This window comes from Herpailurus yagouaroundi, unplaced genomic scaffold (genome assembly GCF_014898765.1).
Source record: "Herpailurus yagouaroundi ecotype Mexico unplaced genomic scaffold, PumYag 216, whole genome shotgun sequence".
In the NCBI taxonomy this organism is placed as follows: Eukaryota; Metazoa; Chordata; class Mammalia; order Carnivora; family Felidae; genus Herpailurus; species Herpailurus yagouaroundi.
In genome coordinates this window covers 1,630,877-1,646,663 of record NW_024412447.1, presented here as the reverse complement: position 1 = coordinate 1,646,663, position 15,787 = coordinate 1,630,877, and the positions used below count along the sequence as shown (strand labels likewise).

At 61.4% G+C, this 15,787-nt stretch overlaps 1 protein-coding gene across 3 annotated transcripts in view; it reads left to right on the top strand.

The window, feature by feature from the left end:
• The first annotated feature begins 1,031 nt into the window (after nt 1-1,031).
• MAD1L1 (mitotic arrest deficient 1 like 1) overlaps nt 1,032-15,787 on the top strand; it is a 322,840-nt gene continuing 308,084 nt past the window's right edge. For all 3 annotated transcript variants that reach the window (XM_040455714.1, XM_040455715.1, XM_040455713.1), the window contains exons 1-8: nt 1,032-1,162; nt 3,533-3,695; nt 7,220-7,360; nt 9,664-9,843; nt 12,111-12,235; nt 13,048-13,129; nt 14,019-14,149; nt 14,293-14,407. In XM_040455714.1, the coding sequence (XP_040311648.1) occupies nt 3,546-3,695; nt 7,220-7,360; nt 9,664-9,843; nt 12,111-12,235; nt 13,048-13,129; nt 14,019-14,149; nt 14,293-14,407 (924 nt within the window). In that variant the 5' untranslated portion in view covers nt 1,032-1,162; nt 3,533-3,545. The remainder of the gene's footprint in view (nt 1,163-3,532; nt 3,696-7,219; nt 7,361-9,663; nt 9,844-12,110; nt 12,236-13,047; nt 13,130-14,018; nt 14,150-14,292; nt 14,408-15,787) is intronic.

Below are 15,787 nucleotides of genomic sequence, written 5' to 3'. Positions count from 1 at the left end.
CCAACTTCAGCTCAGGTCAGATCTCCCGGTTCTTAAGTTCCAGCCCGGGGTTGGGCTCTGTGCTGACAGCTCAGAGCCTGGATCCTGCTTGGGATTCTGTGTCTCTCTCTTTCTGCCCCTCCCCTCGCTCATGCTCTGTCTCTCTCTCTCTCTCTCTCTCAAAAATAAACATTTAAGAAAAAAAGCCATTTCCTGCAGGGGTGCTCATCCCTTAATAAGAGTGTATGGACTATAACCCTGATTAAATCCTGAGGGTGGAGCTGAGGGAGAGCCTGGGTAGACAGGGAACCCCACAATCTCCATCAGTCCCCCAGGGTGCAGTCCAGCGCTCTGAAGTGGGCTGCAGGCTTGGTTTTAACCTTTTTTCATTTTACTTTTGGTTGTAGTCAATTAGGACGGGAAAATCCCCCCCACTTCCTCAGGGCTCCTCCCCACCCCATTTCTTGCACGGGGTGCTGTTCCGGAGATGGGGCGGGACCGGGGAAGAGGTGCCGACCCTTAGAGCACTGGGCAGATCAGAGGTGGGGGAGGTGCAGACCCTAGGGGGCGTGGTGTAGACGCTGGGTACGATGCAGACCCTCCCGAGCGCGGTGCAGACCCTAGGGCGCCCGGTCCCGGGTGGGGTGTGAGCCTGGAGGACGAGGTTCAGGAGGGAGCGAGACCTGTGTTACTGGACGATGATCGTTGGCTATGGGAGCTCACAGGGCGCTGGGAGGGTAGCCTAGAAGCAGAGTATTTTGCCTTTCCAGTGGACCCTGTGGAAACTAAAAACATATTCAAGCTAATACCGTAACGAAATTTTGGGAGTTGTCAGAGCCAGCAAGTTTGTCCCGAAGAGGCCACCGTTGGGCCGTGCTATTCCACACAATACGGTGAGAGGCCACCGCCACAGCGGAGGCCCGTCCCGCGCGGGAAGGCTGGCACCCCGACAGTCCCGCGGGCCGACCTTTGGTGCGAGTCCTGCCAGGGCGGTGTCAAGGGAGCGAACCGCTCCGGGGAGCAGGCGGAGGTCCCCGGCCCCGCTGGTGCTCGGACTCAGGGATTTACGGCCGGCCCTGCCCAGGTCTCGCGAGAGCGCGGCGGCACTTCTCGCGATACGCGGGCGCGGGCGCAGAGGAGGGAGATCCGAGCGGCGGCCGCGGCGAGCGGCGGGCTAGCTGAGGTGAGCGGCTGGGCGTCAGGGTCCCGGGTGGGCTTCGGGCGGGGTCGAGGAGCCAGGTTGGGCGCGGGTGGCGCCCCCTCCCCCTGCCCACTGGTCTCCTCCCTCCTGCCCCCCTCTCGCGCTCGGTCTTCGGAGCCGGGCCGGGGTGCTACCCGAAGCCGGGGTCTAGGGAGCGGGGGGCCGGGGTGCAAGCCGGGAGCGGGGGCCTCGGAGAGGAGTCGGCGTCGTCGGAGCCGGGGTCCTGGGAACGGGGATCGGGGTGAGAGCGGGGCCGAGGTCCTGGGAGCTGGCGTCCCCGGTGCCGGGATGCGAGCCGGGACCGGGGTCCTCGGAGCCGGGGTCCTCGCAGCTGGGGCTCGGGTGCGAGTCGGGACCGGGGTCCTCGGAGCCGAGGTGCTGGGAGCGGGAGCCGGGGTCTTAGGAGCTGGGGCTGAGGAGCGAACCCGGGCCGGGGTCCGGACGGGGTCCTTGGCGGTGGCGTCTAGGGGCGGGGCATACCCCCACCCAGCGTCTGGCTGGGAAGCTGCCCCGGCCCGCGTGCTGTCACCCGCGCCTCTTCTAGCGGAGCGTGCTGCAGCCCCTGAAGGCCCCGGAGGCCAGGGCGGGCCGGGGGCGACGCACGTGTGCCCGGAGTTTGCGCGGAAGGTCCCCCCGGGCGGTGTCCTGGCCGAGAAGGGCAGCTGACAGGCGGCGCACAGCCTGGGGGTGTGGAGTCTGTGGGATAAAGGGGATGGAGTGGAGGCTGCTGCCTGATCGCGTGCCTCGTGTAGTGGCCCAGTTACAGGCAGTTGACACCGCGTGTGTTCCCTTGGTTCCAGTGCATCCCAGGCATCCGTTCTTGCACAGGACCTACCCGCTCAGTTTCTCATGGGGGGATGGAGAGGATGGCCCTGGGCTGACCTTGGCAGACCTAAGGGTTTGCTTCCAGAGCAGAGCTCGGCTGTCTGCCGCCGCTGTCAGCACTGAGCACTTGCCCTCTTCTTGCAGTCCCCCTTTCCCTCCCAGTGCGGTTGAGAGTTGGTGAGGACAGCCGTGTTGTCCAGGGGCGGACACAGGGCCTGCACAGGAGAAGGGCTCTGTGTGCAGAGGGCCAAGGTTCTCCTACAGGAAACTCACAACCAAACTACGATTTCTCAGTCTCTTCTGCTGGGGTGTTGGCGGGGAGGCGTTTTCAGTCTGGTACCTGGGGGAAGTCCCTGCGAGCCAGCCTGTTTCCCGAAGGGGACACGGTGTGCACCTGTAGCAGTCCACACCTGTGCCCGCTGGTGGATGGGGGGGGCGGGCCGGCCGCGTGAAGCCACAGTCCCTTGCGTTCGGGGATGCGGCTCCTTGGTCTTGTTCGCGCGTTGGCTCGTGGAGCACAAACTGGACCTGAGAGCCGGGCGGGCCTGGGATCCGGTCCATTCTGTAGCTTCTGAAGCCTCGCTTTCTCACGTCTCACACGTGTGCAAACACCTAGTTCGCCCGTTGTGAAGTCTGAGGTGTCCTGTGAGAAGTTACAGGCGGAGTGAGGATCTGGCATGACTCACCCCTGCCTTCTGGAAACTTAGGACAGGCACCGTAATCCTCACGGCAGCTTTGCAAAGAGGCTTTCCTGGTCCTCAGTTTACAGATGAGGAAACCGAGGCTCGAGAAGGCTCAGTGCTCAGCGTCACGTAGGTTTCTTTTTGGTCGAAACTAGCAATGCCTATTAAGGTCATCGTTAGCGGTGATTACGGTTAGCGTCGCTGGGGTCGCCAGCCCTCGCCACTGCGGCCTGCTTTGGTCCTCGTTCCCAGAGGCTGGGTCTTTTGTGTTCACGGGGCCATGTGCCGTGGGACTGCTGGGCATCTTTTTTTCTTTTTTTTTTTTTTAATTTTTTTTTTTTTTCAACGTTTATTTATTTTTGGGACAGAGAGAGACAGAGCATGAACGGGCGAGGGGCAGAGAGAGAGGGAGACACAGAATCGGAAACAGGCTCCAGGCTCTGAGCCATCAGCCCAGAGCCTGACGCGGGGCTCGAACTCACGGACCGCGAGATCGTGACCTGGCTGAAGTCGGACGCTTAACCGACTGCGCCACTCAGGCGCCCCAGTGCTGGGCATCTTTTTCTGGGAGCCGTCTGTCCGTCGCTGGTGTGCAGGTCAGCACTGTGACAGCGGCTCAGCGGCGTGGTCTTCTGATGCCTCTGTTTGTTCTCTGGTCAAGTGGCAGTGTGGGCTCCCGCTTGGCCCTGGAAATGTGGTTATGGGCTCAGGAGTGCTGTGAGCACTGTGAGCGTCGGGAGGGCGGGGCTTCCCAGAGGCACCCCCGCGCCCCCCCCCCCCCGGCTCTGGTGCAGCTAATGGTGCCTGTAGATGCTCACTGTGGGCCCTCCCCGTCTTCCTGCAGAAGCCAAGTGGCCATGGACGACCTGGGGGAGAACACCACGGTGCTGTCCACCCTGAGGTCTTTGAACAACTTCATTTCTCAGCGGGTGGAGGCAGGATCTGGACTGGACGCTCCCACCTCCGCCCAGGGCTCTCTGCAGATGCAGTACCAGGAGAGCATGCAGGTGAGCGCCCCCGGCGGGAGGGGCTCTGCGGGAGGGGCTCCAGGGCTCCAGGTGGGAAGACACACGCCTTAGGTGGGGCCTGTGCCGGGGAGCACCCGGGTCCCCCGGTCCCCGGGTCGGGAAGGGTCTCCAAGAAAGAGAAAGATTGGGTGTGCCCTGGTCTCAGACCACTGCGGGCGGTCCCCCCCCCCCGTTTGCAGATCTTGGCTTCGCTCTGCCGTGATGTGGCTTTTACAGTTTTGCGATAAAAACAGTCCTATTTCCTTTATTTCACTTCCTTGGCAACACTGACCGTACACCATGATAAAGGGGTCAGGTCTTCTGGAGGACTTGAGGTTCCACAGAGTTGTGGGGTCAGTCTCATGGGGGCAGGGATCACTGGGCCCTCCCAAGCAGGGGGTGGCGTCTGCGCCTGGGCCTGGCCCCCGCCCCTCTGCACTGCCGATGTCCAGCAGCTCCCCTGTGCTGTGCGGCCTGAGCCATCCCAGGGAAACGGCCCCTGATGGAGCCCGGGAGCCCCAGGGAGGCCCAGGCAGCATCTGGTCAAACACATGCTGGTGTGTTTGTGTGCATTCGTTTGCTGAGTAATTGAATGATTTCTGTTTGTTTGTGGGCTGAGTTGCTGCTCGCTGCCATTTTTTGGCAAGGACTGTTTTTTATTTTGAAATTGAATCTTTTAGATTTGTTTTTGGCATTAAAGCATTTTTTAGAAACGCTAGTGGCAATTGTGCTTTTTTTTGTTTGTTTGAGTTGCTCACTGGCAAAATAAGAAGTTAGCAGCTTTGGTCTACAAAAGCGTTACAATTTTGTTGATGCAAATGTCTGGCAACTTTTGGCCAACCTGTCGGAACTATAGAATCTAGAAATTCAGAGGCCAACCTTTCAGTAAGCTAGTGCTGTGGAGGGCTTCCTCAGTCTGCGGGACCCCGTAGGCGGGTGCCAGAGAGGGCTGGTTAGAGTGTTGCGGCCGCAGGCTGCCAGGGCCCTGACCTGGTCCTGAGCTGGCCCGGGACATCCGTCAGTGGTTTTCTGCCCTACCAAGCTGCCCCCTGATGGCAGATGAGGGAACTGAGAACCTACAGGTCTGGGGGGAGCCTGGAAATCAGTGCTTTGACTACCATTCCGGGCCCCCTGCCCTTTTTTTTTTTTATTTAAACTTTTTTTTTAACGTTTATTTATTTTTGAGACAGAGAGCGACAGAGCATGAATGGGGGAGGGGCACAGAGAGAGGGAGACACAGAATCGGAAGCAGGCCCCAGGCTCCGAGCCATCAGCCCAGAGCCCGACGCGGGGCTCGAACTCCCGGACCGCAAGGTCGTGACTCGAGCTGAAGTCGGACGCCCAACCGACTGAGCCACCCAGGCGCCCCCCTGCCCTTTTTTTAAGCCTCTTGTTTCCGTGGGAAAGTGTTTACAGTCGCTCTGCTACATGTCATTGTTGGTTTTGACATAAACATGTTTCAGTTACTTTCCTTCACATGCAGTGGCAGTCGATGTTTCAGGAAGATGTGTCCATGGGTCTGTTTCTCTGGGACTCCTGGTCCCTGTGCAGTGGTGCCCACGGGAGCTGGGAGCCCTAGCTGCAGGCACAGACTGAGGCTGGGAAGGCCAGTGAGTCTGACGGAAGGTGCACTTCGGAACTCCCCCACTTGAATGGGTGGGGGTGGAAGTGAGAGAAAGTGTCAGAGGAGTGAAGTGTGGACTTGACCCCCCCGACTCGGGGGGGGGGGGGGGTGGGTAGAGAAGATACCTTTCCCCTGGCCTGGGATTTCTCATCCGTGGTTCGGCTGACGTTTTAGGGTGGGTGGTTCTTTGTTCTGCAGGACAGGCTTGTGCCTTGTGCGGTGTTGAGTGACATCCCTGGCCTCTGTCCGCGGGATGCCAGTAGTGAACATGTACTGCTTGCCCGTCTTTTGACGGTCGACAGCGTCTCCAGACGTTGCCAAGCATCCCTGGTGGAACTGAGAACCACTCGCCGTAACGCTTCAATGTGCACATGAATACCTGATACGTTTAAGAGGAAGATTCTGATTTGGCATCTGTGGGGCGCAGCCTGAGATTCTGCGTTTCTTTCTCGTGCTCTGGAGCTGCTGTGCTACCAGGCATTCTTGGAGTGGTCAGGCTCTAGTCCACGTGAGCCAGAGACCCTGACAGTCAGTGGGTCTGCGAAACTGACGTGTCCTCCGAGGCCCTTCAAGGCTTGACCTCACCTTTATGTGCCTACCCTCTGTGGTGGGTGTACTTGTAAGACGGCTCCCGAATGCCCGGCCCCAGGTGGGCCACACTTTCTCCCACTTAAACACTGGGTATTGTGGCGGCAGGATTTTGCCAACAGAATTAAGAACTTCAGTCAGTTGACTTTATGATGGTGGCCTGACTTACTCAGATGAGCCTTTTATTTTATTTTTTATTTTTATTTTTATTTTTTTTCAACATTTATTTATTTTTGGGACAGAGAGAGACAGAGCATGAACGGGGGAGGGGCAGAGAGAGAGGGAGACACAGAATCGGAAACAGGCTCCAGGCCCTGAGCCATCAGCCCAGAGCCTGACGCGGGGCTCGAACTCACGGACCGCGAGATCGTGACCTGGCTGAAGTCGGACGCTTAACCGACTGCGCCACCCAGGCGCCCCCAGATGAGCCTTTTAAACCTAGGTCACTAGATCAGATCGAGAAGTCAGAGACAGAGCAGGAGAGGGATTCCACATATGGGGGATTCTCCTTTGTTGGCTTTGGAGGTGGACAGGGGCCACGTGGCAGGGGCTGACAGCAGCACAGGGCTGATAGCAAGGAAACGGGACCTCGGTCCTCCAGCCATGTGAGTGTGGAAGAGGATCTCATGGTCCAGATGAGGTTGGAGCGTGGCCACTGGGTGTTGATTTTAGCCTGTGAGAGCCTGATCACATGACCTGGCCTTCTGCCCACAGAGCCTGACGGCGGCTAACGTGGGGTTTTAGCTGCTAAGTTTGTTGTAAGTTGCTGCACAGCAATAGGAAACTAATTGGCTCTTTTCTCTAAAACAAGCATATACACCGCCTTATTAAAACATATTATTCTTGGGCACCTGGGGGGCTCAGTCGGTTGAACATGCGACTTCGGTTCAGGTCACGATCTCACGGTCCGTGGGTTCCAGCCCCGCAACGGGCTCTGTGCTGACAGCTTGGAGCGTGGAGCCTGCTTCGGATTCTGTCTCCCTCTCTCTGTGCCCCTCCCCTGCTCATGCTCTGTCTCTCTGTCTCTGTCTCTGTCTCTCTCTCTCTCTTTCTCTCTCTCCCTCAAAAAGAAATAAATACTAAAAGAAATTGAAAAAAAAAATAGGTCCTTCTCTTCCTGTTATTGTCTCCTCTCTGTTTACTGCCTCTGTGTACCTGTTTTCCAACAAAAGACCGGGCATCCGTCCTTCTCCCCCAAGGCTGAGTGCGGGCCCTGTTGGGGGCAGGCGTCAGTGTGTGAGTGTCAGACGAGCCCCCCCGCTGTTCAGCGCGGCTGCTGAGGGCTCTCTCTCCCTCGGTGTGGCCTGCTCAGCTGGAGGAACGAGCCGAGCGGATCCGCTCCAAGTCCCAGGTCGTCCAGGTGGAGCGGGAGAAGACGCAGATGGAGCTGAGCCACAAGAGAGCGCGAGTGGAGCTGGAGCGGGCAGCCAGCACCAGCGCCAGGCGCTACGAGGTGGGTGCGAGCGGGCGGGCCTGGCCGTCAGAAGCCACGAGGTGCGTGCGGGCAGCCGGGCCCGGCGTAGGGCATTGTGCACGGTGCCTGCTGGACCGTCGGGCAGGTGACCCTCCTGGCGGGGAGCCAAGGTGCTCTCCCTCCTGAGGCCGCAGAGTGACTGTGCTCGATGTCCTTGAGGGGGCAGCGCACGGGGGAGGACTGCCTGCCGTCTGCCTGGCGAGGTGCCGGTGGGCGTTCCTCTCTGCTGGGCTGCCTGTTCTCCCCACCCCTCCCAAGAATTGGGGCGTAAATCCAGCAGAAATACCAGGTGCCACGGGGCGACAGGCTTGGAAAGTCACTGGTTTGCATGGAGGTCTCAGGTCCAGGCTGGACCAGCCTTGCTCACGTGGTTACAGGGCCCAGAGCAAAGACCTCCAGGGGCGCCTGGGTGGCTGATTCGGTTAAGCGCCGACTTCGGCTCGGGTCATGATCTCACGGTTCGTGGGTTTGGGCCCCGCGTCGGGCTCTGTGCTGACAGTTCGGAGCCTGGAGCCTGCTTCAGATTCTCTGTCTCCCTCTCTCTCTGCTCCCCCGCTCGCACTCTGTGTGTGTGTGTGTGTGTGTGTCTCTCTCTCTCTAAAAAAAAAAATTAAAAATTAAAAGAAAAAAAAGACCTCCAGCCTGGGGTTACTTCCTGTTGTCCCTGGCTTACCCTGGGCAGGCTGGGAAAGCGTGTTACCTAGAGAAGGTGCTAGGTTTTTACTTAGGGCATAAATCCCTTGCTTCCTTTGCTTTGATCAACAGCACTTCACCAGGGTTTTTTAATAAGTGCTGATGATTTGTGGAAATGCTGCCAGACTCCAGCAAAGCATTGGACCGGAAAGTCTCTGACCTGCCTACGCTTTCCCAGGGGTGGATGTCTGGCCCTGTTCTTGCCTTACGTAGCATATCTGCATGCTTTCCTAGTCCTGTAAAAATAGCTGATGTCTTCGAGGGCGTGATGCTAATTTGATGTGTTCGACCTGGTACGCAGGCTTCTGGCCACGGTGTGCCATGTGGGCCCAGTAGCCCGGAAACATGGGCTGCGAGTGGGTGCCGTGGCCTTGGCATTGTCCTGGTGCCGCTCTGAGGGGGTCTCTCTCTTAACGTGTGGTGTTAGCTGCTGTTCAGGGTCATCCTGGGAGGGACAGGGGAAGGCCGTGGTAACGAAGTGCCTTATTAGGGGTGTGGAGGTGGCACCAGGGACCACGAGTTGGTAGGAATTGACGTGTTGGTGTTACCGCCTGGCTCTCAGGCAGAAGGCACGGGGTGTGGAGCTCCTGGAATTTTCCTGGGCTGTAAGTCTGTCAAGGACAGAGTCTGTCCTGGCTGCTCTGGGTCTCCAGGGTCCATCACGGGCTGTGGCACCTTACAGGTGCTTAGGATATGTTGGAATGAGTGGGGCATCGTTGCAGGGTCGGTGGAAGTTTTGTCTTGGGGAAATCCAAGGATGCGGGCTGCGCTTAACCCCGGGCCCTCGCTGAGCATGGCCTCTCTCTCTGAGAGGCCTCTCCCTTCCCACCCGCAGATGCGGCTGCGTGGGACCTGGACCGCCTGAGCGAGCAGCTCTCACGTGGTTTCTTTGGGACACGTGTCGTGGGTTTTCAGGGATGCCAGTTTGGCAGTGGGTGGGACTCTGGAGCCTCTAGATGGTGAGACTCCGGTTGGCGTCTGAGGTCTGGGGACCTGCACGGACTGCCCTGTGTGCACTTGGGACTGGCAGCCCGAACGGAGAAGCCGCACCCTGCTCTGTGGCGTGCTTCCGTGGCAGAAGGGTCCCCTGGCTGTTCGGAGATCACACTTGTAGCTCCTTATTCCCGTGTGTCCCTTGAGCAGGCTGTGTCCCCACTTTCGTGTTGCTCCCCCGTGGTGCTGGGCTGGAGAGCCCTGGGGTGAGCACTTGCCTTGGGGGTGCTGGCGGACCTTGCAGGGGGCTTGCGCGGCTCCCCTTCGTGGGGAGCGCTCAGAGGCCAGCAGCATTAGGTGCCCGCTTTGTGGTCCCTTCCTTTCTGGGGCTGAAGGTAAGCTCCCCGTGGCCGACTGTTGGCTCTCGGGACCCCCCCCCCCCCGGGGCCATCAGAGCGATGGAGTCTTGGTCCTGTGGCTGGCTTCCCGGCATAAGACGCGTGGCGGGGGTGAGGGGCTGCGGGAGGTGAGTGCGCCGCGGGGCCTCTCCCTGCGGGAGTGGGGTGTGCGGCATGGCCGCGCCTGTCCCCGGGGAGGATGGGCTGGGCCGCCCCGCCCCCGCTCACTGTCCCCGCTTTCTGTCCCCGCTCTGGCAGCGCGAGGTGGACCGCAACCAGGAGCTCCTGACGCGCATCCGGCAGCTGCAGGAGCGCGAGGCTGAGGCGGAGGAGAGGATGAAGGAGCAGCTGGAGCGCCACAGGCGGTGCCGGCAGAGCCTGGACGCCGCCGGCCAGAAGCTTCGGGAGAAGGAGGACGGCCTGGCCGCGGCCGGCGAGGTGAGGGCCCTCCCCGGGGCGGCCGAGTCGTGCGGGGCCGGTCTCCTCAGAGTCCCCTTCCCGCACCTGCGCCGATGGTTTCTGCGTCGTCCGTCGTAATCCGGATACAGATCCTCATTTCCACTCGTGGTTTTCAGTTAATGAGTCAAACGTTGTCTTAGTCTCTGTCATTACGACTTTTAATGGTCGACTAGCCTGTGTTGTGTCACGTAAAAAACTGTTTTACGTGCGTGCGTCCTGGTATGAGTACGCACGAGATACGAACGCGGCAGGTGGCGTGTACTTTCTGTTTCTATTGAGTTGCTCACTCAGGCGCGTTCCTAGGAGTGGGGTTTGAGGTCGCTGGCTTCTGCTGACAGTTGCCGTGTTGTCCTGACAGCATCGTTGAGGGTTCTGGTTTCCCTGTAGCCTTTCCTGTCGTGGATCTTCTGGAAGTCTTCTGGAAATACCTAAATACCTTTTTTTTCTCCCTTCCGGAGACGTAAGTGGTGCTTCTGGATTTGCATGTCTTTGATTAGTAGGTCTGTTAGCATCTGAGAGCGCCTTTGAAGCCAGAGCACATCCGAGCCCTGCTCCTTATTCCCTCGACCCGTTGAAGGTTGTATAAATTTCAGAAGCAGAGCCCAGACGCTGATGCTGGTGGAGACGGGGCTCTCCTGACCTTCCCTGTCCCTTTGCGGTGTTGCTGCGGCTCGCGGGCGCCGAGAGGAAGGAGATGAAGCGCTGCCGGGGGAGGAGCGGGGGCGCGGGATCGTTGGTATTCTGTCTCTGCGTGCGTCTCCACTTGATAGATCTCGGGAAGCGGCAGGTTATTTTTGCCTTGGCAACGCTGGGGAGTATGTTAACGTTGTTCCTACATCTGTCTTCTGATGTGGATGCTGGCAGGAGCGGAGCCGTGATCGGCTCAAGACAAGTCCCCCTGTCGCCCTTGGCGTGCTTGCCCGAGCTGCGTCCTGGGGCCTGCGTGCTCCCCGGGGCCTGCGTGCGGGAGGCCGGTGTGCGGCCCACGGGGGCGGGGGGACAGAGCCGGATGGGGGGGAGGCTGCTGCCACGGAAGTGGGAAAGGTCTCAGCCAGTCAGGAAGGAGGACCCTGAATTTTGTTTGTTACTTTTTACTTCCTTGGAGAAAGCCCTCCCTGGTGACCGAGGCTGTCGCTGTTCCCGCACCGCGCTCTCTTACAGGGTGCCTGGTTCGAGAAGTCCGTCAGCAGGGAGTCCTCTTGCTGCCGGCCCGGCTTCCATGCAGCGGCGTCCTGCGTGCGGCCAGCCGTCTGGTCCCGTATCCAGCGCAGCACCGGGTGTGTGGTGTGCGTGTTTGGAGTTCGGGAAGACTTCTCGAAGGCTGTCTTCTTAGATCAGTGTATTTTAGTACCTTCGTTTTTCTTGGGTTCCCAGGCTGGCGGGCGCCATCGTAACAGAGCAGACCATGCAGATGGCCGGAGTGTGGGATGTGGATGGCCTGTGTCTGTGCCCCCTGGGCCCCCACAAACATGGGTCCTGGGCAGGGGTGGGCCTCCTCGCTGGTGCGGGTCCTCGGTTCTCATCCTCTGCTCCAGGAGGCTAATTTACAGGGACGCCTCTGAGCTGGCTTCCCTGGGACAGCCACAGAAGGAGAGCGGTCAGCAGATGGTCACTAGAGGTCACCGGGTGAGGGTGTGGTCTGACGGCCGGGCAGAAGTTCTGCCCCTGAAAGTCCCAAGGCCCTGCTTTCGCCAGCCTCCCCAGCCTCCGCTCTCCCTTCTCCCTGCTTCTGGACGAGGGCACGAGGTCTGCACGGTCTTCCCGCAGCTCCTCCGTTCTGTGGGGCTCCTGTAGCCTTCTGAGGATGGCCTCAGTCCCCGTTTCCGACCTGTTGGCAGGGACTTGGCTGTGGTTCACAGGGAGTGTTTCAGCTGGGATGATGGCATGGTGGGGGTTCATCTCGGATGGAGACACCGGGGCAGGCGTGGAGGGAGAGCCACGCAAGCACCCTAGGAAGGAGCGAGGGTCCTGAGTGGCGGATGTCACCGGGCCCGGGCGGTCTCGGGAGCAGCCCGTCACCACGACCCGGTCTCTTCCCATTTGCTTGAGGGAAATGCGAGGCAGGCCGCGTAGCCAGGGATGGGGTGAGGGGTGGCATGCCCTCCCAGGTTGTGTCCCTGCCCTCAGGAGGGGGATGGGAGGGGCAGGCTCTCGTGGGTGCATTTGTCCCGCGCCGCGGGGTGGGCGGCTCCCCTCTGTGCGCTGGCAGCCGCTCAGCTGCTCTGGGCTGCCCGCTCTGCTCTCAGACCATCAGCGCGCTGAAGGGGAAGGTCTCGGAGCTGCAGTGGAGCGTGATGAACCAGGAGATGCAGGTGAAGAGCCTGGAGTCTGAGAAGCAGGAGCTCCAGGAGCAGCTGGCCTTGCAGCGCAAGTGAGCAGGGCGTGCGGGGGCGGGGCGTGCAGGGGGCGGGGCTCTGCGCCTTCGCTGGGCGGGGTGCTGGCAGCCCTGCTGGGGCCTGGGCTGAGTTTCGGGTCTGGTTGTTAACTGTGTGGAAGACCACGAACAGGAGGGCCCGGGCTCTTTTTGTGCCCTCTGTGGTCTGAGCACCCAGCAACCAGGCGTGCTGCCTGTGCCAAGCCCCAAGAACCTCCGGGGGCCCTTCTGGTCTGTCCTCCCCGTCCACAGGCTGTTGGGGCAGACACAGGGGCCACTGAAGCTGGTCACTAAGTGTTTTATGTATTCTGAGAACAATAGCAGAGAGCGGTCGTTTCTCCCCTCGCAGAGAGTTTCCCTTTAAAGGCCATGTAGGGCGCCCCGGGGTGGTGGGTGGGGTGGACGGGAGAGGACTTCCAAGTGGAGGCAGCTCTCTGAGCAGGACAGAAGTCTGCGAGGTCAGAAGGCTGAGTTCTGTCCCTGGGAGCTAGGCCTTTGCCTTCGCAGATGATGTCCTAGGAGGGCTCTGGACGCTCCTGGGCAGGGTTGGGGGACTGTGGGGGGGGCCAGTCCCTGGTGGGTCCTCGGCTGTGGCTGTACCAGGGCCGGTGGCAGGCTGGGCAGGCCCCTGCACGTGGTGTGGACTTCGCCACCCACCGTGACCCGAGGGTACGGACCACAGGGCCCTGGGAGTGGGGAGGGGGTGGAGTATGTTTGTGAGGGTCCACCCTGGAGAGCCTCTGGAGTGAGGACAGCCGCTGGTTTCACACACCCCTGTGTCTGCACATCATGTGCCTTTCTCCGGACAGGAAATGTCAGGAGGCTAACGAGAAGGTCCAGGAGCTCCAGGCCCGCCAGGAAGCCAGGGCTGACCAAGAGCAGAGGATCAGGGTGAGTGACTCCTTCTCAGACGCAGGCTGTGTCTGGGGGCTCTTCCCCTCCTGCCTCCTCGGTGGGGGTGTGCTTAGGGTGCCTGGGGACGGTGAGCTGCCCGCGCCCTGGTACCGCTGACACCGCTGCCTGCCTGTGCGTGGCGCGCCCGCGCTTGGTGCTGGGGATGCCACACGAGCGAGAGGAGAGAGCGGCTGGGCATCCGGAGGTGGGGGCCCTGCCTGCGGAGGAACTTGGGGCTCCGGACCCCAGCCCGAGTGACCTGGGCTCCCCCCGGCCCCTCCCCAGCCGGCTCCCCCGTCGGTCCTCCCCGCTCCCTCTGCTGTTCCACGTGCTGTTTTCGGGTACGTCACCTCCGCCCTGGCCCCACCCCCCCGCCCACCTCCCCGGATTTGCTCGCCTTCACGGCCTGTGTCTGCCCTTCCACCAGAGCGCAAGTGCAGAGGCCTCCTGTGTGTCCTGCGTCACCCTGTCCCCACTGCATGACCCTGTACCTGCCACAGAGCTGGGCCCAGTAAACATTTGTTGACTGACCGACCGAGCCTGTTGGGGGACCTGCCACTGCTGGGTGCCGGTCGTCCTCAGGGTGTCTTGGAACCGGAGATCTTAGAGGAGAGGCTTTGTCACGTGGAAGAGACTCGCTTGTCACTTGGGTGCTAGTGTGGCAGGAGTTGGTCTAGCATGGGGGACGTGTGTGTGTTTCTCCGATGCGTCTCTTCGGGGCGCCGTTGCCACATGCCCTGGGGCAGACCCGCGCTAGGGTCCTGCCCCCGAGTGGGCACGACTCCCCTGGAATTGAGCGCCGAGGACATGGCGCAGAGGCACACCTCGAGGGCGAGCCGGGGCCGTGGAGGTTGACTCTGTCCTCTCTGTCCCTGGCCTCACTCAGGATTTGGAGCAGAAGCTGTCCCTGCAGGAGCAGGATGCTGCGGTCGTGAAGAACATGAAGTCGGAGTTGGTGCGGCTGCCCAAGATGGAGCGGGAGCTGAAGCAGCTGCGGGAGGAGAGCGCCTACCTGCGGTGAGGCTGGGTGGGCGGTGGGCAGCGGCCGTGTGGGTGGCGGAGCAGGGGGGGGGTGGGGGGGAGGGCGCTGCACTCCTTGTCCCGGCTCCTCCTGCCTGTGCGTGGCGGCCCTTTGAGGGATGTGGTGTCCGGCCCCCCAGGGAGATGCGAGAGACCAACGGGCTGCTCAGGGAGGAGCTGGAGGGCCTGCGGCGGCGGCTGGGGCGCCAGGAGAAGATGCAGGAAAGCCTGGCGGTCCTGGAGCTGGAGAAGGAGGTGAGGCTAGGGGCGTGCTGCACGTGGGGGACCCCGGGTGTTTCGGGCCCGCCTTGCGCTTGCCCGCCTGAGATGTGGAAGCTGCCGGGCTGGTGCCGTGGGCGGAGCAGCGGCCCCGGAGCCGCCTGGCCGCACGTGTGGGTGCCGTGTGGGTGCCGGCGAGCTGGCCCGCGGTGGGGAGACTCCACCGGGAGCCAGTGGGCCCCTGGTCGCGGATCGTGGCGCACGCGGGGGGCCGAGGCGGGTGTCCTGTGGGGAGGACCCGGCCCCCTGCCGTGGGGGCGTCGAGGTGGAGGAGGGTGAGCGCTTCCAGAAGCCGGAGAGAGGGCCAGGAGTGGGTTCTTCCCGAGAGCCTCCAGGAGGAGCTGTGAGAGCGCGTGCTGTGTTCTCAGCCCCCCGGAAGAAATTGGAAAACTGGAACAGATAGGGGCCGTGGTGCGGGGCGCCTGACACAGACTGGCTCCCACCCGCAGATGGGACGGACGCCCGGCTCCGTTTCCTCTCCTGTGTGTGCTGTTGGGACGCACGCTGGCGTTTGTGGGACGCGCTCGTAGAGCTGGTGCGAGGGCGTGGTGCCGAAAGCATCCTGTGGGCGCTTCTCCCGTGGGCGCTCCAGGGGGTGCGGGAGCCTGTCTCGCCCGGTGCGCCCACGTTACACTAGCGCTCAGCCTCCTGGTCTCTGTCCCCCGGTCTTGCTGTCCTTCTGCACGGCCCCCCCCCAGGTCGTTCCCTGCCGCCTCACCTACAAGCCGTGCGGCCCTGCATCGTTTCCTGGGTGGTGGCAGCTGTCCCATAGTTGGTCACAGCGGAGGCCTGTGGCCTCACGGGGTGGGAGCCGAGCTCCTCACAGGTGCTGGCTGATGCGTGAGCTTGGCCCGCAGATGCAGCCCTAGACGGAGTGTTTCCTCTGGACAGTTGTGACACCGGTTAAGGCTTTGTCTCTCGAGTCACACTGCCTCGTGGGACATCCTGCCATGGATGCTCGCTGGCTCTGTGGCCCCGGGCAAGTTGCTTAACCTCTCCGTGCACCTGTGTATCGAGGAGCATCAGAGTGTGCCTTGCAGGGTTGTGGGGGCTCAGCGAATTCACGGCGAGTACTTCCCCAGTGCCTGGCGTCGGTAGGTGGTCGCTAAGCATCGGCTCTGTGCCCAGCTCTGTTACCCGGCCCATGCCCTCACGTGGTAGGGGCCACTCGAGGGACTGAGGGAGTGCGGTGATGCCAGGACCGTGCTTGGCCCGGGTGACGGGCACGGGAGGCCGGACGAAGGCACGCGCTTCTTGCCCTCAGGTGGTTCCGTTCCAGAAGGGGAGGGAGACTGATGTGGAATGCAGGTCCGTGTGAAGCAGCGTGAGGAATGCGGGGTCAGGCAGCCCTGCGCG